The sequence below is a fragment of the Hippopotamus amphibius genome, chromosome 6 (genome assembly GCF_030028045.1).
Source record: "Hippopotamus amphibius kiboko isolate mHipAmp2 chromosome 6, mHipAmp2.hap2, whole genome shotgun sequence".
Classification (NCBI taxonomy): Eukaryota; Metazoa; Chordata; class Mammalia; order Artiodactyla; family Hippopotamidae; genus Hippopotamus; species Hippopotamus amphibius.
The window spans coordinates 103,394,127-103,415,365 of NC_080191.1; the positions used below are offsets into that span (position 1 = coordinate 103,394,127).

The following is a 21,239-nucleotide window of genomic DNA, read 5'->3' on the forward strand; positions in this document are numbered from 1 at the left end:
ACTTCAGGTGTCACTGTCTCCCATCACCCCCAGATGGGACCATCTAGTTGCAGAAAAACAAGCTCAGGGCTCCCACTGATTCTGTGTTGTGGTGAATTGTATAATTATTTCATTATATATTACAATGTAGTAATAATAGAAATAAAGTGCACAATAAATGTAATGCGCTTGAATCACCCTGAAACATTCCCCCACCCCATCTGTGGAAAAATTATCTTCCATAAAACCAGTCCCTGGTGCCAAAAAGGTTGGGGACTGCTGCTCTAGGAGATGGATTCAAAAAGATATTGCTGTGATTTAAGTCAAAGAGTGTCCTGTCTACATTTTCCTCTAGGAGTTTTGTAGTGTCTAGTCTTACATTTATGACTTTAATCCATTTTGAGTTTATTTTTGTACATGGTGTTAGAGAATGTTCCAATTTCATTCTTTTTTTTGCTTGATTTTATTTTATTTTTTTGGGTTTTTTTGTTTTATAAATTTTATTTATTGGCTGTGTGGGGTCTTCATTGCTATACACAGGCTTTGTCTAGTTGCGGCAAGTGGGGGCTACTGTTCATTGTGGTGCACGGGCTCCTAGTTGCCGTGTCTTCTCTTGTTACGGAGCACGGGCTCCAGGCACATGGGCTTCAGTAGTTACAGCACATGGGCTCAATAGTTGTGGCTCACGGGCTCTAAAGTGCAGGCTCAGTAGTTGTGGCGCAGGGGCTTAGTTGCTCCGCAGCATGTGGGATCTTCCTGGCCCAAGGATCGAACCCATGTGCTCTGCATTGGCAGGTGGATTCTTAACCACTACACCACCTAGGAAGTTCCCAATTTCATTCTTTTACATGTAGCCATCCAGTTTTCCCAGCACCACTTATTAAAGAGACTGTCTTTTCTCCATTGTATGTTCTTGCTTCCCTTGTTGTAGATTGACCATAGGTACATGGGCTTATTTCTGGGCTTTCTCTCTTGTTTCATTGATCTATATGTCTGTTTTTGTGCCGGTATCATACTGTTTTGATGACTGTAGCTTTGCAGTATAGTCTGAAGTCAGGGAGCCTGATTCCTTCAGCCCTGTTTTTCTTTCTCTAGATTGTTTTGGCTATTCTGGGTCTTTTGTGTTTCCATACAAATTTAAAAATTTTTTGTTCTAGTTCTGTGAAAAATGCCATTGGTAATTTGATAGAGATTGCATTGAATATATAGATTGCCTTGGGTAGTATAGTCATTTTGACAATATTGATTCTTCCAGTCCAAGAACATGGTATATCTTTCCATCTGTGTATGTCATCTTCAATTTCTTTCACCAGCTTCTTACAGTTTTCAAAGTACAGATCTTTTATCTCTTTAGGTAGGTTTATTTCTAGGTATTTTATTCTTTTTGACATGATGGTAAATGGGATTGTTTCCTTAATTTCTCTTTCTGATCTTTTGTTGTTAGTGTCTAGAAATGAAACAGATCTCTGTGTATTAATTTTGTATCCTGTGACTTTGCCAAATTCATTGATGAGCTCTAATAGTCTTCTGATCGTGTCTTTAGGATTTTCTGTGTATAGGATCATTTCGTCTGCAGTGAGTTTTACTTCTTTTCCAACTTGTACTTCTTTTATTTCTTTTTCTTTTCTGATTGCTGTGGCTAAGACTTCTAAAACAATGTTGAATAAAAGTGGCAAGAGTGGATATCCTTGACTTTTTCCTGATCTTAGAGGAGATGCTTTCTGCTTTTCACTGCGGAGTATGATGTTAGCTGTGGGTTTGTCATCTATGGCCTTTATTATGTTGAAGTAGGTTCCCTCTATGCCCACTCTCTGGAGAGTTATGGATGTTGAATTTTATCAAAAGCTTTTTCCTACATCTATTGAGATGGTCACGTGGTTTTTATTCTTCAGTTTGTTAGTGTGATGTATCATACTGATTGATTTGTGAATGTTGAAAAATCCTTGCATCTTGGGATAAATCCCACTTAATCATGGTGTATGATCCTTTTAATATATTTTTGGATTTGGTTTGCTAGTATTTTGTTGAGGATTTTTGAGCCTGTGTTCATCAATGATATTGACCTGTAATTTTCTTTTTTTCTTGGTATCTTTGTCTGGTTTTGGTATCAGGGTGATGGTGCCTTCATAGAAATGAGTTCAGAAGTATTCCTTCCTCTGCAATTTTTTGGAACAGTTTCAGAAGGATAGGTGTTAACTTGTCTCTAAATGTTTGATAAAATTCATCCATGAAGCCATCTGGTCCTGGACTTCTATGTTTTGGAGTTTTTAAATCATAAATTCAATTTTAGTACTTTAAATTGGTCTGTTCATATTTTCTGTTTCATTCTGGTTCAGTTTTGGGAGATTATACTTTTCTAAGAATTTGTCCATTTCTTCTAGGTTGTCCATTTTATTGGAATGTAGTTGCTTGTAGTAGTCTCTTGTGACCCTTTGCATTTCTGTGGTCCGTTGTGACTTCTTTTTCATTTCAAATTTTATTGATTCAGGCCTTCTCCCTTTTTCTTGGTGATTCTTGCTAAAGGTTTATCAATTTTGTTTATTTTTTCAAAGAAGCAGTTTTTAATTTCATTGATCTTGTCTATTTTCTTAGTCTGTATTTCATTTATTTCTGCTCTGCTCTTTATGATTTCTTTCCTTCTACTAACTTTGGGTTGTGTTCTTCTTTCTCTCATTGCTTTAGGTGTAAGGTTAGGTTGTTTGAGATTTTTCTTGTTTCCAGAAGTAAGCTTGTTTTGCTATAAACTTCCTTTTTAGAACTGCTTTTGCCACGTCCCCTAGGTTCTGGATCATTGTGTTTTCATTTTCATTTGTCTTTAGATATTCTTTAGTTTCCACTTTGATTTCATCAGTGAGCCATTGGTTGTATAGTAGCATATTGTTTAACCTCCAAGTGTTTGTGTTTTTTGTAGTTTTTTTTTTTTTTCCTTCTTGTAGTTGATTTGTAATCTCATAGTGTTGTGGTTGGGAAAGATACTTGATATGATTTCAGTTTTCTTAAATTTACCAAGGCTTGCTTTGTAGCACAGCATGTGATCTATCCTGGAGAATGTTCCATGTACACTCGAAAAGAATGTGTATTCTGCTTTCAGATGGAACACTCTAAATATTAGTTAAGTCCATCTGGTGTAATGTGTCATTTAAGGCCTCTGTTCCCTTATTCCTTTTCTGTCTGGATGATCTGTCCATTGATGTAAGTGTGGTGTTGAAGTCCCCCACTAGTATTATGTTACTGTCAATTTCTCCTTTTTTGTCTGTTAACATTCGCCTTATATATTGAGGTGCTCCTATATTGGGTGCAGATATATTTACAACTGTTATATCTTCTTGGATTGATCCCTTGATCATTATGTAGTGTCCTTTGTCTCCTGTAAAGGTCTTTATTTTAAAGTCTGTTTTATCTGATACGAGTATTGCTAGCCCAGCTTTCTTTAATTTCCATTTGCATGGAATATCTTTCTCCATCCCCTCACTTTCAGTCTGTATATGTCCCTAGGTCTGAAGTTGAGTCTCTTGTAGACAGCATATATTTGGGTCTTGTTTTTGTATCCATTCAACCAGTCTATGTCTTTTGGTTGGGGCATTTAATCTAAACATACCTAATCTAAACATTTAAGGTAATTATTGATGTGTATATTCTTATTGCCATTTTATTAATTGTTCTGGATTTGTTTTTGTAGGTCTTTTTTCTTCCTTTCCTCTTTTGTTCTTTTGTGAAATAGGCAAATGATGACTATCTTTAGTACTGTTTTTGGATTCCTTTTTCTCTTTCATGTGTGTATCTGTTATAGATTTTTCGTTTGTGGTTGCCATGAGGTTTTGATACAGCAGTCTATATATATACATGATTGTTTTAAGTTGCTGGTCTCTTAATTTCAAATGCATTTCCAGTATCCTAGTCTTGTGCTCTCCTATTCTCGTGATTGCTGGTTTTGATACCATATTTGTGTGTGGATGATTTCCTGCCTTTATGCTATGTTTGCATTTACTGGTGAGCTTTTCCTTTTCGTAATTCTCTTGTTTCTAGTTGTGGCCTTTTCTTTTGCACTTAAAGAAGTTCCTTTAGTGTTTGTCATAAAACTGGTTTGGTGTTGGTGAGTTCTTTTAGCTTTTGCTTGTTTCTAAAGCTCTTGATTTCTCAGTCAAATCTGAACGAGAGCCTTGCTGGGTAGCATTTCTTGGTTGTAGGTTCTTCACTTTCATCACTTTAAATATATCATGCCACTCCCTTTTGGCCTGAAGAGTTTCTGCTGAAAATTCCGCTGATAGTCTTATGGGAGTTCCCTTGTATGTTCTTTTTCGCTTTTCCCTTGTGGCTTTTAACATTTTTCTCTTTGTCTTTAATTTTTGTCAGTTTGCTTACTGTGTGTCTAGGTGTGTTCCTCCTTGGGATTAATTGGCTTGTTTGTTTTTTATGAATTTATTTACTTATTGCATTTATTTTTCAATTGGCTATGTTGGGTCTTCATTGCTGCACATGGGCTTTCTCTAGTTGCTGTGAGCAGGGGCTACTCTTCATTGTGGTGTGTTTTCTCCTAATTGTGGTGGCTTCTCTTCTTGTGGCGCATGGGCTCTATGTGTGTGGGCTTCAGTAGTTGCGGCACATGGGCTCAATAGTTGTGGCTTACGGGCTCTAGAGCACAGGCTCAATAGTTATGGTGCATGGGCTTAGTTGCTCCGCAGCATGTGGTATCTTCCTGGGGCAGGGCTTGAACCTGTGTCCCCTGCATTGGCAGGTGGATTCTTAACCACTGCGCTGCCTAGGAAGTCCTGGGATTATTGTTTTTTAATTGTGCTAGTGTACTTCTTTTCGAAGCCTATGCCTTATCATACAGATGCCTTATGTGTATTGTTGCCTTTTGTTTACAAAGCCCTGATTAGACAATAAGTTGTTACTTGATTCTCAGAAGCACCCTGGGAGGGAGGTAATAAATAAGGATGCTTATCCCCATTTCACAGATGAGAAAATTAAGGTTTCAGAGATTTAGATAGGATGACCCTGCTTTCTGTTTGCCTGGGGTAGTCCTGACTTATGCCTCTTCCTCTGGTGTAATTGTCAGTAGCACCCCTTCCACTCTCATAAGGGCCCTGTTTTGGGTGAGAAACTATATTGGTGGCCTAAGTTTAAAGGACTTGTTCAAGTAAATGGATGACTCAGCCCTTGAACTCAGATCTTTGGTGTCAAATTGGTCTTTCTTTCTACTATCGCAGAGGAACGTGACACTTGATTTAGAGCAAGTTCAATTGAGCAACACAGTGGGAAATAAAGTCCTCACAGCCTTATCTCTGTCCCAGATCAGAACTTCACTTAGTGTCACGCACAGCAAAGAGGGGAATTGCTGCCGCTGCAGTGAAGTCAGATGACTGGCTCCTGGGGCAGAGACCTTCGGGATCCTGTGGGCCAGGTGCGGGTTACTGAGTGCTGAGGATCTGCTGAGCTCTCGGTTTTGCTGAGGCTTGGATTTGAGTGGAATGGGCTGCTTAGTTGGAGAGCCGGATTGTGTCCTGAGTTTAACTCTTACACGTCCCTGCTAGTCATCACCTACACATTTTGGGAAGACTGTATGCTGGAGTGGCCTTCTTCAGCCTGGGAGGTGGTGGGGGGCATCTTTTTATATGGAACGTTTCCCAGCAGTTGGATACCTAATTTGCTTTGACTGATGGTCAGAGGACCTTTTAGAGATTTCCAGATTGGGACAAGCAGTACTTGGCATTCCAGCCTCACGGCACTGTTGGCTCTGATAGAGCAGAGAGTGGTGGGAAGAGACCTCAAGTATCTGCCACCTAGAGGAAGCTGCCAGCATGTAGGGGCCTGGGCCCTGCCTCTTGGAGAATCTCCCAGGGAGGTACAGTCTGATAGCCTGGCAGCTGGCCTCTGGCTCCTTGGTGCCCGGCCCCCAGTTGTGAGTGGAGGCCTACAGAGGAGGAGGCCCCTGTAGCCACAGTACCTGGCACAGTGCTGCCTGACAGAGGCTCTCAGTGCCTGCTTCATAGAGTGGCATACGCAAGTGTTCATCCTACTGTGGACAAAGAATGTCACCTGCCCATTTCAGTAAACAGAGGATACTGGGGCCACCAAGTCATCAGCACCTGTTGCCACCACCCACCATGGTGCACCCTGAGGGGATTCAGGATGGAGGTGCAGGACACTGGCCCTAGAGAGCCAAGGTGCATAGCAAAGGAATGATTTCACTGAGCCCAGACTCTTGCATCTTCCCATACCTAGAAAAGCACTAAATTCATTAATTTCGAATGTCTGGTTTTTCTTTAATTAGCAGTAATCTTTTGGTGGTTGACTACCTGGGTTTTTTCTTTTTTTCTTTTTCTTTTTTGCAAGAACTCCTACATATCCTGGTTAGAGCTATCTGAGAGGTTGTATCCCAGGCTTAAGTCCTCAGGAAGTCAATGGAATAAAACATAATTCTCAACTTTTAGGTTGTGCATTTTTTTCAGTCGACATCTCTTCTGTGGCTGATGACCTGTACTTCCCTGGATGAGTCACTTTGTAAAGTAGGGAGAGGGATGATACGCAGATGAGACCTGTGAACATGAGAACTTACCTCACCTGCTACTTCTTATCTAGGCCCAGAGCTTAACTTGTTAGTGTCTGGAATGTGTAGTGCCAGTGCTTTTCACTGACACACTTTTTCTCAATAAATTAAGTAATCTAAGAGGCAAGGCTCTTTTTCATTTTTCCCTTAAGGGATCCAATCAAATGAAATGGATTTTGCTTGCAATCCAACAGATGTGTGTTGAGTGCTTGCTGTGACCTAGCCCCATTCCAGGTGTGGGGAATACAGCAGTGCGTGAGGCAGGTGAAGCCCCCGCGGTACGTGGGGCAGGTGAACCAGAGAACGTCGGCTGTGGTAAACACAGCAGAGGAGATACAGTGGGGTCATGGGGGGTGGGGGGGCTATTTCCTATCGCTGTGTGACATTTGGGCTGAGACTTGAATAAGCAAAAATTTCAGGCAGCCAAGTGCACAGCATTCCCGGCAGAGGGACTGGCGAGAGCCAAGGCTCTGTGGTGGGAATGAGCTCGGCATGTTCAGAGAAGATGGTAGATGAGAGGCGGGCAGAGCCCGTGGTGTAGAAACGGCTGTGGCCTTGGATGAGGAGTTGTGGTTTTAGTCTCAGGGCAATGGGAGGTTTAAAGCAGGGGAATGACGTGTGATTTACACCGTAAATGGGTCATCTCTTGGCTCCGTAGAGCTCCGGGCTTTTGTGGTGCTTTGACACCACGTTGGAGGCTACTGACATAGTCCTGGCAGAGATGACGGTGGCTTGGGATAGAGTAGGGTGGCAGCCGTGGGGGTGGGGCTGATGGGATTCACAGGTGGGGTGGGGTGTACAGCTAGTGAGAGAAGGACAGGAGACCAGTTGACTTCTAGTTTGAGATTTGAATCATCGGGGAAGACGGTGATGGTGGCATGCATTTACTAAAACAGAGAATAATATGTTTGGAGGAGGGGGATAATCTGGGGGGGAAGGGGGAGGTGGGTGGAGTCACACATGAGACAAGATCAGCCGTGAGCTTTGTTGACTCACTTCAACCATCGAATCTGGGTCATAGCTACACGGAGATTCATTATACTGTTTTTACTAGTTTTGTGTTTGTTTGAAGTTTTCCATAATAAAAAGGAAGAAACTTTGAGAGATAAAAGAGTTGTATGTTGGATGTGTGTTTGAAATGGAAATTGAAGGCGGCAGTTGGATACATGAGATAGGAGTGCACCGCTGGAGATGAAAAGTTTAGGCCAGTTGAGTAGGGGCGAGGGCCCGTGACTCAGCTGGGGGCGTCAACATCTAGAGGTCAGGCAGAGGAGGAGAGCCACGGTGGGGACGGGGGGAGTGGCTGGCAGCGCCCGGCAGGTGTTGGGGAAGCCAGGAGGAGAGCATGTCCGGGAGGAGCAGCCAGCCACATGGGATTCTACCCGAAGGTCGCGGCTGCATGCAGCACAGTGGACGGCGGTCGATGGAGCTGCTGGCTTCAGTGCATCACTGAGTGTGAACGCCTGGTGGATGGTGCTGGGGAGAGAGTGGGAAATAAGGAAGCGGAGCCAGGACCATATATAACTCTTAAACTTTCTGCGTGGATGGGAGCAGAAAAGTGGGGTGGCAGCTGGGTTAAGGGAGAGGCTTGTTTTATTTGTTGTATTTTGAGAAGCAGGAAAGCACAGTGGTCAAGTGTCTGGATTCGGATCTTGGCTTTGCCACGTACTAGCTCTGGGGCCTCAGTTTTCTCACGTATAAAATGGGGAGGATAGTGATACCCACCTCTTAGGGTTGTTGTGACGATGGAGTGAATTACAGTACGTGAAGTGCCTGGCCCTTGGCGAGCGCTCTGTGTAGGTGTTCGCTGCAGGTGTGAGGCCAAAGACCCAAACGCTGGCGCCTGGGTTGTCATGGAGACGGGGAGAGAGGGGTGATGCATGAGAGAGGGAAGGCTTGAGGGGGCAGAGACAGCCTCAGCCTAGGTGGACTGGCGATTCTTCGGGAGGGGCAGGGTGAGCGCATTGTCACACCAGGCCCTGGTGTTGACGGCACGCACTGCGGAAGAGGTTGTATAGTTGGCAGAATTGTGTGGTCTTTCCTTGTCAGTAATTTAATTCAGTGAAAATATTTTCTTTTCATCAGATTCCTACTCATCAGATTGGTGTACAGCCGCAATTGAAATCATGTCTCTGGGCCTTGGTGTCCTTATGTGTAAGATGACACACTCTTCTTGATATAGACTAAATTTTCCTTCGACTCTGAAATGCTCTGTGCCCCAACTGTGTTTTTGTTTCAGGTCATCTCTAATTCCAACTTTGTCGAAATTTTTAAGCCAGCAAATGAATGAATGGGAGTGAACAGAGGAAGGCAGCTAGGTTTCCCAGAGAAAGGCCCGTTTCCTGCACAGAGACTTTTGTAGCAGCAGGAACATCAAAATACGGTCCATTAAACCTTTCAGTCAGTATGATGGCATTTCCTTTTAGATGCTGACTCTGTCAAAGCGTTAAAAAAGTGTGCTAGTAAAAGTTGGCAAATGTATTGTTATTTTATTGAACAGTAGAAGAGTCTGGATGTTATTTTATGGAAAACTTCATTTCCTGCCATGTGTTTTAACTTAGGACATGGCTAGTTGAGGTTTGAGTTGTGAAATCTTTTGATCCGTTAAGTATGAGAACAAGTACAAATGTTAAAACCTACAGTTTCTCCATCATGTTTTGTTTATTTCTAAAAATAGAGAAAGAATGGCATAAAACCAGAGCCATGATTATAGTTCTTAATTATAGAAGACTAGCTTCAGAAAAAAATAAAAGACACAGCCTTCAAAAAGAGTTTGCTAATGTTTTTAACCCACATTGCTAGAAATCTTTGTGTAGTGAACAGTGTTTGTATTAGGAAAATAAAGTGTCAATAGGGAGGCATGTCTTTACAAGTCATGAATTGTGCAAGGTGTTTTGTGTGACCAGTTCCAGCAGCTTTGCCCCGATTTTTCACACTAATAGCAACAGGTACGTTGCCTTTTGTATACACACCAGTAGGCAGAAAGTGTCTGGGAACATTTTTGGTCATGGAGGCTATCTAAATGAAAATAGGACTTTTTCAGTAAAAAGTGTAACTTTTTCCTCTTGTTCGTCAAATTTTTTATTGGGACGTTGGCAGGTGAGTGTTGAATGCGTTTTCCGTAGTCTGGCATTTGCTGGTCAAGCATGCTCCTGTCTCAGCTGAAATTCTCTGTGCCTTTCCCCACCTCCCCCGTGGTTATGAATGTCACTTCCCTGCCACCAGGTGACTCTTTGGGATGTGTGTAAAGCTTATACATGTCTAGTTTTCAGTGATTCTGACAGATGCCCGTTAAACTGTCACAAATGAAATAATTAGTTCGTGGCTGTGATCTTGCAGATTATTATATTGAAAGACAATAATGACTGTTTATAAAAACAAATGTTTCTTTTTTGTAAAGCTAAAAAAATGGAGAGTAATAATGTAATGGCGAGTCCTCTGATGACTGTTATTACTTGTCTTTGTAGTAAGATATTTAAAGCAGAGTGTGTGGCAAAGGAAGATTTCTGTTCTACTGAAGAAATCCCTGCCTTCCCTTTTTCCACAGTTTTGAACATGAACGTAGATTTTCTTTAGTGGGGTCCCCACCTCCTTTTTTTCTTTTTTCGAACAACACAAAGCTCCTGAATTTCTAATAACCTTTGTTTTGGAAATCAATTTTAAGTTGCAGTTTTCATCCATTCTGCAAATATTGGTGTAGCCAAAAAGTTCATTCCGTTGGAAAAACCTGAATGAACTTTTTGGCCAGTCCATTATTTACTGACTGTTAACTATGTGCTTAGCCCCTTGCTTAAGGTAGGGAGTTGATCTAGATGTAAATTCCATCCAGTACGTGACCTCAGGAGGCTTGTCTGTGTGTGTAAAAGACATGTTCATGAGTATCTATATTTACATTAAATGTGCTAAGTATGATAAGACAGGAGGAAACGTAGACAGAGTTGAGAGGATGGAGAGGAAAGGGAGGCCCTGGGGCGGGGGCGGTGTTTGAGCAGGGCCCATGGGCGAGGGTGGGCGGGTGCCTGCCAGAGGACCTCAGCGGGGCTCTGCCATGTAGGCAGGTGTCGGGTGCCTTTGAGGACTGGCAGGATGTCCGGTTGGGCTGGTAAACCAAGAGGAGCTTGTGCTGGTGGGAGTTGCCAAGGTCCTTCAGCATTTTGTTTGTAGCTGAGAGTTTGGGAGCCCTTGGAGGGTTTTGAGCTGAACCTTTGAGGCCAGAACATTAGGAATACCCGCCTGTTGGCTGTTTTGAGGGAGATGAGAAGGAGGCCAAGTCAGAACTTCCAGTGAGAAGAACAGAGTTCTTGACTCTGGGTGGCGGGGGTGAGCATGGGGAGGAAGAGGCGTGAGCTGAACTCGCGGGGCTGGCCATGCTCGGGGCGAGCCCAAGCCGCGTGTGGGTGAGCCAGGTGGCTGTGGACTTGACCTGCTGCCTCCGAGGTGCACCCAGAGTTGAAACCCTGGTCGTGGAAGGTGGCTGCTTTTGCGGGGCCCTCTGAGGGCAGGAGCAGCCTTCTCCCGCTTTGCCCCTCCCGTGCCAGGCACCACGCCCGAGGAAGCATTGTGGAAGGAGCGAGTGTGGTGGGTGTAGTTGCGCACGTGAGTGAGGTTGCCATTGGATCCAGACTCTCAGGTGGTCAAGGGCCAAGCAGGCCCGGGTGTGAGTCCTGACTCAGCTGTGCCTGAGAGAGCTTGAGCAAGTTCCCGAAGCTTTCCACGTCCTCCCTGCAGAGTGCAGGGTACTAGTGCTGGCTTCTGGGGTAGGATGTGGTCATTCATATTAGCTGCATGAATTAGCGCACATGAAACGTGGAGCGCAGCACCTGGTGCGCACTGAGGTGTACGCTCGTCAGACGCTGGCTGTTGTGAGAGGCGAGTGTGGGTGTGAGCCTGTGATGGGCAGAAAAGTAATGATGAGTTGGGGTGGAGGGTTTGTAGCTTTGGCGGGGCTCGAGGGCCTCGGCCCGGAGGTGGAGGGGGAGCAGGAGTGAGGCAGTTCAGAGGAAGCTCCTGGTGAGGAAGTGTGAGGAGGGGCGCAGAAGGGGCAGGGGCACCAGGTCAGAGAGGCCGGAGGGGACCAGGAGAGTTCAACGTCAGCTGTCCCAGCAAGGAGGATGCTTCAGGATGGAAAGGAAACGGGAAGCATCAAATTCAGAGAGATCAGGGGGGCTGAGAACTGAGACTAGATGTTGAGTTTGGTTGTTCAGGAAGGCGTCCACCAAGCTCGGGAGGAGTCACGGGAGAGCAGAAGCCAGGTTACCTGTGGGTGCAGAGAGCATCGAGAGAGTAGGGGCGGTTCTGTTGGATAAAGAAGTATCCGTAGAGGCCGAGCTTAAAGGCAGGATTTCTACGATAGCTTAAAGACAGTATGGCTTTTAAGTTTGTTCTAGGAAAACAGTAGATAGACTGTGGTAGCAAGACCACCATGCTTTACAGTCCTGTGTTGTCCATGAGAACAGCCCCCGGGGTGTGCAGTGGTGGGTGTGCGAGGTCCTGCATGGCAGCGCTGGTGAGGTGGCATGCCGATGGCAAATGGATAGAGTGTGCGATTTCTTGTGATAACAAATAAATAGTGATACATTCGTTACAATTAATACAATAAGATACATTAAAACAGACACTTAATGAGCACTTAGGCAGCGGTACACATGCTTTGCATATATTGTCTCATTTAACCCTCTCACCAACTCTGTGAGGCAGAAGTGCTGTTATTCTCACCTCCTAGCTGAGGCGGGCTAGGCTCCACGTGTGCGCAGGTCACACAGCTGGTAGGTGGTGGAGCCAGGCTTCAGCGCCAGGCAGTCTAGCTGTGCTGTTCGCAGCCGTCCTCTGCTGCGTCCTTGTTACTGCTGAATTGTGGGGGCTGAGTAGTTAGCATGGGGCATCATGTCTGAGAATCGGGTCTAGAGGGCGAGGTTGCACATGGAGGAGAGGCTGGTGGGAGCTGGTGAAGCACCGTTCTGGGCAGAGCCAGCGGGGCCAGGGTCAGACGGCAGGCAGAGGCTCCGGGGGAAAGTCACCTGCACTTGGTCTCAGGGAGAGGAGAGAGAGGACTGGCAAAAACACAGGAGCAAGACGAAGGCACAACATTTTAAGAGGTATTTTGAGGTGGCGAGGGAGACCGTCATCATCATCTGAAGAACTTCCCTGTGGAGTTTTCAGAATTGTCTCCCGCAGTAGTTTGGCTAGACTTGGTCCTGTTGGAGAAGAGGGGCTGGGGAGCTAGCGTTAGGGTGGGAGGCTCACTGACCTTGACGATTCCCGAGATGCCCCCTGGTAGAGCCGTGCACATGACACGGCCAAGGAGACGGACGCAGTTTGGGCACCTGGTACTGATTTGATTTGCTGCCAGAAGTGGAGCTGAAGGGCGGGCAGTAGGTGGAGGAAAGAGTCAGTGTCTTTTCTCTCCTGTTGTGAAGAAGTGCCAGGTTTGGGAGGAAGAGAAACCCAAAGGTGGAAGAAACAAGGAATGTAGGAAGTAGAGGTATTTGGAATTTGAGGGATGTGGAGGCAGGGATGTCACTTAACTGAAGAGTGCCTGACTCAGACCTTTTTAGGATTTTCTAGAAACCAGATACATTGCTTATAATGGTGCTTCTCCAACCATCTGTAGCAAAGGGCCGTTTTTGTTGTTTGAAGGTTGTGGACTGTTTATATCTTATATAATAAAACATGAATTAGAAAAAATAAATGAAGAAAACAAAGGCACAAGGGGTACACACCCAATTTGTTGTCTGTTATTAGATTCAACAGGCACACAATTTACTCTGTGAAATTGCTAAAAAAAAAAAAAGTTTCTAAGAGCTTGCTTTTAATTTCCGAAGTCAGCCTGTCGTGGACTTCTGGCCGGCTCCAGACAAACAAGTTTGCGGCTGCCAGTAGGTCCCCTTGCACACCCAGCGCTGACTGAGCAGTCCGGCTGCAGGCAGGGCTGCGCGGGGCGGGCGAGGCCCCGGCTCTTCCTAGAGCGCCCGGCCCGGCGAGCGGCCCATGCCGCTCGCTCAGCAGATACACGCTTGTTAAATGGTCCCTTTCAGAGGTGATTTTTGTACGCAGAATAAAATTCAGTTAGTATGATAGCAAGCCTCCTCAAATAGTTAAAATTTGTTCACCTGGTGGTAGGCAGAATTCTAAAGCAAAGTGTGCTTTACCTTGTTTTGCAATTTTCAAAAACCACATCTTCGTAAGTTTCAAAAAAAAAAAAAAAAAAAAAAATCCAACTTAGCTACCAGAAAGCCACAGTTTGCTCCTGAATTGTGTGCACCCAACCTCAGCCGCTGTGGTCTTTTGGCTCCAGGTCGTGTCGGCAGCTAAGGTATGTGGAGCAGCTGACGAGTCCCCATCGGTGAAGAGGCTCCGGCTGCGTGTTGCTGATAAAGCCTTCTCTTTTAAAGCCGGCCAGTGGTAAGTGGCTTTTCTGTTTCCTAAGGGTGAGTGTGTTCTAGGTGCCATCAGACACACAAGAGCTTGTTTTTCCTTCTGGAAAGGACCTCTGTGGCTACTGTTTCTCCAGGGAGTAGGAATTCTGGAGCGTCTGTGTTCGGCCTGAGCCTCTTTTTGGTGTGGACAATCTGATTCCTTTCCTAGCCTCAGAGCTCACCCTGGTTTTGAGCCCATGACCGTCTCAGTCATAGATGAAGATTGCTGCCTTGAGCTTTGCATAGTGAAACAAAGCAGCTGGTTATGGTCTGGGGACCCAACAGCCCTGGTAATTACGTTCTGCAGGAATGGCTGCTAATAGAATGCACTGCGGTAAAATCTCTTCAGTTACGTACTGCTGGGGGTGGATACATTTTTAAAAATCAGTCTTCTTTATGTCAAGTGCACAGGAGACACAGCAGTCTGAAACTGGGTATCCTAACCAGTTGTGTCACAGAGCTGCCCACCCTCTCGCCTGCATTCCTGCGTCCCTCCTACCTTGTCTGGGTGGAGTTGAAATCTGCTGATTTATTCTCAGGATCCCTGTCCTGATCCGGGCCCAGCCCATATCACACTCGTGACTGAGGGCTGGTCAGTGTGCTGACCGGGTAACAGCTCAGCTGTCCACTGTTCCCGCAAATGCCCTCACTGAGCTGCAGTGCAAGTTGAATGGTAAATAAAGCAACTTGTATTTCCTTAGGAAAGGTGTGTTTGGGTGTCCGTTTCCTTTATTTAAATAAAGCATTCATTTCTAAATGAGTTTCTGGCATGTCAGTCTTGGTTGTCTTTCTTAGGAGTCACTTGACTAATTTTGGCAGTCCATCTGGAAATGTGGTTTTGTGAGAAGGAGGATGTGTGATAATAAGCAAGTGTGATAATAGCAAGAGTTAGCAGTCTTGTGTTAATAGTTTGCCTTTGAATTTGGAACTAGAAAACAAGATGCTGATTGCAATAATTTGCGTTTGTGAAGCAATTTACTGCAGTCTTTGCACATGTTCAGTGATACATATTAAGTGCATTTGGGCTGTTTAGGGGGTGGGCAATGTTTTTACCCTTCAAAACTAGTTTAGCTGTTATTACATTGACAAGTGCAAACTTCAATAGCAATGCTCTGTCTTTCCACATTTCCCTTCTGGGGAAGTGTTTGTGTCCCGTGCACACCATTATCTCTGCCTTCGACTAGGAATTGTGCCAAGACTTTGACCCCAGTGTCCTGATTAGAGGAAGCCTATACCTTGCTTCCACCACTGCTTCCACGGTGTGCGTGGGAGTGTGTTGGCACTTGCAAACTGTAGTTACCTGGTAAGAAAAATGTCATCATTCCCTCGTGATATGCATAGAAATAGGGTCTCCCCGTGAGCCTCAAGATGAAATCACGCAGGGCAGGTGTTCCATGCACCTCATCAGTGAATGAATTTGGTAGTATCGCTGACGCTGGGGGCTAGTCAATGTTGGCGCTTCCCCTGCTAGGTGTGGAAAGATCGGGATTCCCTCTCGGGGCTGGGGCGTGCCACCAACGGTCTTCACTCAGCGTGTGAGTGCCCGGAGTTGTCAGGTTCAGGGTTCCCTGGGGCGTTCGGTGATGTGGGCTGGTCTGTCCCCCAGGGAGGCCGTATCACAGGTCACATGCCTCGTGCTCTGCAGACTGCCTGGCCCACAGGCTTGCGTTTCTACCTGCTGGCTTTGTGATGTGGTGATGTGGGCGGCTTCCTTCTTGCTCTGGGCTTCAGTTTCCATGTCTTTAAACAGGGAATAGTGATATTTTTGTGTCTTGAGATACATCAGGCATTTAACACAATGTCTAATGTTTACTTTATGAGTTTGTTTTTGTTTTTTGTTGTAGCCAGGGTTTCACTCTGTCAGTTAGATCATCTGTGCTGGTGAGGCCCAAGAGACAGGTCGTAACTCTTAGCTCCTCTGCCAGTTTCCCTGCAGTGAGGCTGTTGCTGGAAGAGCAGCAGACCTGCTAGGAGTGGGCGAGTGCAGCTCTCCACTGTGGTGCTGCCCTGATGGGCAGTCAGCGCATGCTCCATGCCCATGCTGTGCACACAACACGCCCAGGGGAGCAAGGCCCAAGCGTTTTTGGAGAGAGAAAGGTGTGTCTGACTTCGTACAAGATAACACAAGTTTTTAGGCTTGAAAGTGAATGGGGGTAAAAAAAAAAAAAAGAAAGTGAATGGGGTCTACAAAGAGGAGGAAGACACTGAGAAGAGAGGTGATTCGATTAGAGGAGCAAGAGTAGAGAAATAGGACTCTTCCTTCCCCCGCTAGCAGGGCGGCTGCACTGTAGACAGTATACAGACAGCCTTGCAGGCCCAGCTCTCACTCAACCACACGGAGGAAGTACTGCATTCCGTGGCATCTTTGTTCAGACGACACCCTCCGCCACTGCTTGTCTGATGAGCGCTGGCTTTCAGGATTCCTCTGTGAAGTCTTCCCTAGTTCTTCCACCCCAGTGGAATTGACTGCTTCTTCCTCACCTCCTCTCCCCATGCCCCACCCCCAAAGCAATTCTTTTAAAAAATTAGTGGCTTTATTAGTATTTTCCTGGTAAAATCAGGATCACATATGTTGGAGCTAAGAAGAAATTTATACCAAGTATGGGGACTTCCAGACAGATCTCAAATGATGAGCGGTTTCTCTCTCCTAAGCAGATTTTTTTCATAGCCCCATTAATCGTATGTATTTGTTAATTTTCCTCCCATTAGAGAGTTTTTTGAGGGCAGGAACCAAGACACCTTTATCTCAATAGCAACCCCAGTGCATGTTCATGGTGGGCAGATGCCGTCTGCCGTGTTTGCTGAGTTCGGTAGCCGGGTATGGTGGCTGATGGCTAAAGCATCGTCATTGGGCGTGGTTTGTGTGCCTGCTCTGTGCTGGGCCCTGGGGCAGGATGGGGCTGCCTGGTGTGTCACACGGGATGTGGATGTGTGTGCTTCACTACAGAACTAGGCCCTTTGGGTGCTCATCTTGCAGAGGGCATTTTTAAAGGGGTACGTGTGTGTGTGTTTAAAACTTCATTCTTTCATGGAAAGATGTTTTATGAAATATGTATTGTGCATATTTTCTTAAGCCCATTCAGATGAGGTTCTACTGTAGCATTTCATGAAGGAGTCCTTTTTCTTAAAGGTGAAGGGTTATCAGTTCCTAGAGAAGAGGGATTCCCTTTCACTCACCAGAGAGAAAGGTCTTTATCAACATCAAACAGCAGAGGGTGCTATAGTTCAAGAGATAAAGCAGCAAAAGTAGCTCGGAGATTAATTTTTTTAAACACAGAAACTATGGAGATGTCATTTACCTCTTCTCTGAAAGCATGTAGCTAACTGTGGTAATGAATGTTAGCTGTAGTCTTTTAAAATTTGTATCTTGTCTGAAATGGCAGGGAAACTAGAGTATTCATGGGAAAGAAGGAAGTGAATATAGACAGAAGTAGCCTGGGGACCTTTTCTGGAGCACTTCCAGTCCAGAACTGATTTTCTAAGACTATAAAAAATGACCAGATATCTAAGGCCAGAGATGAGAAGAGAATATCTTTTAACGCCATACATAGATCATCAGATCAGGAGAGAACATCAAGTGCTTTTCGTGTAAGCCTCTGGAGGGAAATGATATACTACTGCTTTTTTTTTCTTTCTTTTCTTTTTTTTTTTTTTTTTTTACTGTTGCTCTTTGATGGCTGAAAAACAGCTGTACTGGATATTTGAGTTTCCTGGACATGGGGAAGAGAAGTTTCTGTGGTCCCAGTTTCTAATGCATTTCTCTTTCCTTGGTGTGTGACTAGATTTGTTGCGTTTCCTAGAATCCCCACCCCCCAAAAAAGTTTCTGTGACATAGAATCCAATTGAGTAGAAGGCTTGAAACTCACAAGAGCTCTCCACTACAGGAGAATGGTTAGAAGAGAAGAAGGAAAATGAGACGGTTGGAGCTTAGGAGGCCGCATCAGCCTATTTAGTTTTCCAGACGCCAGTGAGAGTGTTTGTTGCCTTTTTAAACATATTTTTAAAAAGCTTTTATTGAGATATACTTTACGTATCATAAAATTCACTGATTTAAAGTGTACAATTCAGTGATTTCTAATATAGTCACAGAATTGTACAGGGATCAATCAGCCCGGTCAAATTTTAGAACTTTCTCATCATCCCAGAAAGAAACCCTGTACTGAGTATCATTCACTCCCCATCCTCACCCCCTCAGGCAACCACTGTTCTACTTTCTGTCTTTACAGATTTGCCTGTTCTGGGCATTTAATATCAATAGAATTATACAGTATGTGCTCTTTTTTTGTGACCGGTTTCTTTAACTTAACGTAATTTCGTTGTCTATCAGTGTGGTGGCATGTAATCAGTACCTTCATTCTGTCGTGTGGATGTACCACATTTTGTTTATGCATTCCTCAGTTGATGAATGTTTAGATTGTTTTGAAACTTTTAGACTCTTATCAATACTGCTGCTGTGAACATTCATGTACGTGTTTTTGAGTGGACATACAGTTTTCTCTTTTGGTGTATAGCTAGGAGTGGAATTGTTGGTCATGTCTGTTTAACATTTTCAGGCACTGCCAAATTGTTTTCTAAAGTGGCAGGACCATTTTACATTCCCACCAGCAGTGTGTAAGGGTTCTAATTTCTCCAGATCCTCACTAACACTTGCTGTTGTCTTTTTGATTAGCCATCCATCCTAGTGAGTGTGAAGTGATAGCTCATTGTGATTTTGATTTGCATTTCCCTAATAACTAATGGTGTTGAGGATTTTTCCTGTACTTATTAGCCATTTATATATCTTCTTTGGAGAAATGTTTCTACAAATCTTTGCCCATTTTTTATTTGAGTTGTCTTTTTATTACTGACTTGTAAGAGTTCTTTATGTATTGTGTATAAAAGTTCCTTATGAGATACATGATTTGGAAATAATTTCTCCTATTCTGAGGGTCATCTTTTAACTTTCTTGATGGTATTATTTGTGGCAAAATTTTTTAAATTATACCATCTAGTTTCTCCATTTTTTCTTTGACCTTTTGTGTCATTTCTAAGTAGCTGTTGCCATGGAAGAGTTACTCCTGTGTAAGTCTTCTAAGAGTTTATAATTTTAGCTTTTATATTTAGGTCTGTGATCTATTCTGAGTTAATGTTTGTATATGGTGTGAGGTAGAGGTCCGACTTGGTTCTTTTCGTGTGGCTGTTCAGTTGTCCCAGCGCCACTTGTTGTTTTTGTTTGTTTAATTGAAGTATAGTTGATTTGCAATGTTGTGCTAGTTTCAGGTATACAGTAAAGTAATCCAGTTATTTATTTATATATATACACATATAGATATATACACACACATATATATAAAATATATAATATAAAATATATATAATATAAAATATAGAATATATATACTTTATATATATATGTTCTTTTTCAGATTCTTTTCCCTACTTATAGATTATGAAAAGACTATTCTTTTGCCATTGAATTGTGTTGATATCCATGTTGAAAATCACTTGACCGTAAATCTAAGAGTTTATTTCTGGATTCTCAGTTCTTTGCCATTGATATATGCCTGTCTTATGCCAGTTCCACAGTGTCCTTATTACCATAGATTTATAATAAGTTTTGAAATCAGAAGGGGTGAATTCTCCAAATTTATTCTTCTTTTTTAAGATTGTTTTGATGATTCTGGTGGGTTCCTTGAATTTCATATCAGTTTTATGATCAACTTATCAGTTTCTGCAAAGAAAGTAGCTAGGGTTTGGTAGGTATTGTATTGAATCTATAGGTCAGTTTGGGCACTAATGCCATCTTAACAGTGTTAGGTCTTCCAGTCCATGAGAATGAGAAGCCTTTCTGTTTATTTAGATGTTCTTTGATTTTTTTCAACAGTTTTGTAGTTTTCATTGCACAGGTCTTAAACTTCTTTTCAGTTTATTCCCAATTATTTTATTCTATTACAAATAGAATTATTTTTCTTAATTTCACATTTAGGTTGTTCATTGCTAGTGTGTAGAAAAAGAATTGGTTTTTATTGTTGATTTTATATCCTGAAACCTTATTTGAACTTGTTAATTAGTTCTAATATATTTATAGTAAATTCCTTGGAATTTTTTGTATACAATATTATGTCTTCTGCAACTTCTTTCTCCAATCTGGATGCCTTTTATTTCATTTTCTTGCTTAATTGCCTTGGCTAGAAGTGGTCAGAGCAGACATCTTTGTCTTGTTTCTGTTCTTAGTGGGGGAGTTTTCAGCTTTTCAAGGTTAAATATGATGTTGGCTGTAGATATTTCATAATTGCCTTTATCAGGTTGAGCAAGTTCCCATTTATTCCTAGTTTGTTGAATATTTTTATGATATAAGGGTGTTGAATTTTGTCAGATGCCTTTTTTGCATCTATTGAGACGATCACCTGGGTTTTGTCCTTTATTCTGTTAAGTGGTTTATTTCATTGATTGATTTTCATATGTTAAACCAGTCTTGCATTCCTGGGATCTTTGCATCTGTATTCACAAGGGATATTGATCTGTAGTTTCTTTTGTTGTGATATCTTTGTCTGATTTTGGTATCAGGGTAATAGTTTGTAGAATAAGTTGGGAAGAGTTCTTTTCTGGTTTTTTGTGGTGGGGGGAAGAATTTGTGAAAGATTAGCATTAATTCTTTAAATGTTTGGTAGAGTTCACCACTGCTGCCATCTGGACTTATTCTTGTGGGAAGTTTTAAAATTACTGATTTACTCTATTTACTTATTATGGGTCTGTTCAGATTTTCTGTTTCTTCTTGAGTCCAACTAGGTAATTTGTGTCTTTTTAGGAATGCTTCCATTTCATCTGAGTTAGCTAATTTTTTTATCTTATTCACTGAATTCCTTTATAATCTTTTTTTTCTTTTGGTAAGGTTGTTGATAATGTCCCATCTTGATTTTATTAATTTTATTTTTTCTCCTTTTTTCTTAGTCACTTTAGCTTAAAGTTTACCAGTTTTGTTTACCTTATTACCCACTTTAAAATTTTCTTCAACAATAGTCATTTATTTGCCTTTCCTTTTAGGGTTGATTTCTTTATCCCAGGAGTCTCTGTGGTTGGTGGGTTCTCAATATGCTCCAGCCCCAGACTGCTAGAGCAAGAGAGAATGATAGAATTGGCAGTGAAGTACACAAACCACCCTCCTGCTCTCTGGATTCACAATCAGGTGAGCAATCCTCTGTTTAAACTTGGAGATCTGGAATCTCTTTCTCCCACATAATTTGTGTTCTCATCACTTAATCCACCTAAGAAACTTAGGCTTGTGTGAAAAGGGTAGAGAAGCTCACTAAGTGCTC

At 43.2% G+C, this 21,239-nt stretch overlaps 1 protein-coding gene across 6 annotated transcripts in view; it reads left to right on the forward strand.

The window, feature by feature from the left end:
- OXNAD1 (oxidoreductase NAD binding domain containing 1) overlaps nucleotides 1–21,239 on the forward strand; it is a 50,691-nt gene that overhangs the window by 17,019 nt on the left and 12,433 nt on the right. For all 6 annotated transcript variants that reach the window (XM_057737871.1, XM_057737874.1, XM_057737873.1 and 3 more), the window contains 2 exons: nucleotides 13,824–13,930; nucleotides 20,968–21,109. In XM_057737871.1, coding sequence (XP_057593854.1) covers nucleotides 13,824–13,930; nucleotides 20,968–21,109 — 249 coding nt within the window. The remainder of the gene's footprint in view (nucleotides 1–13,823; nucleotides 13,931–20,967; nucleotides 21,110–21,239) is intronic.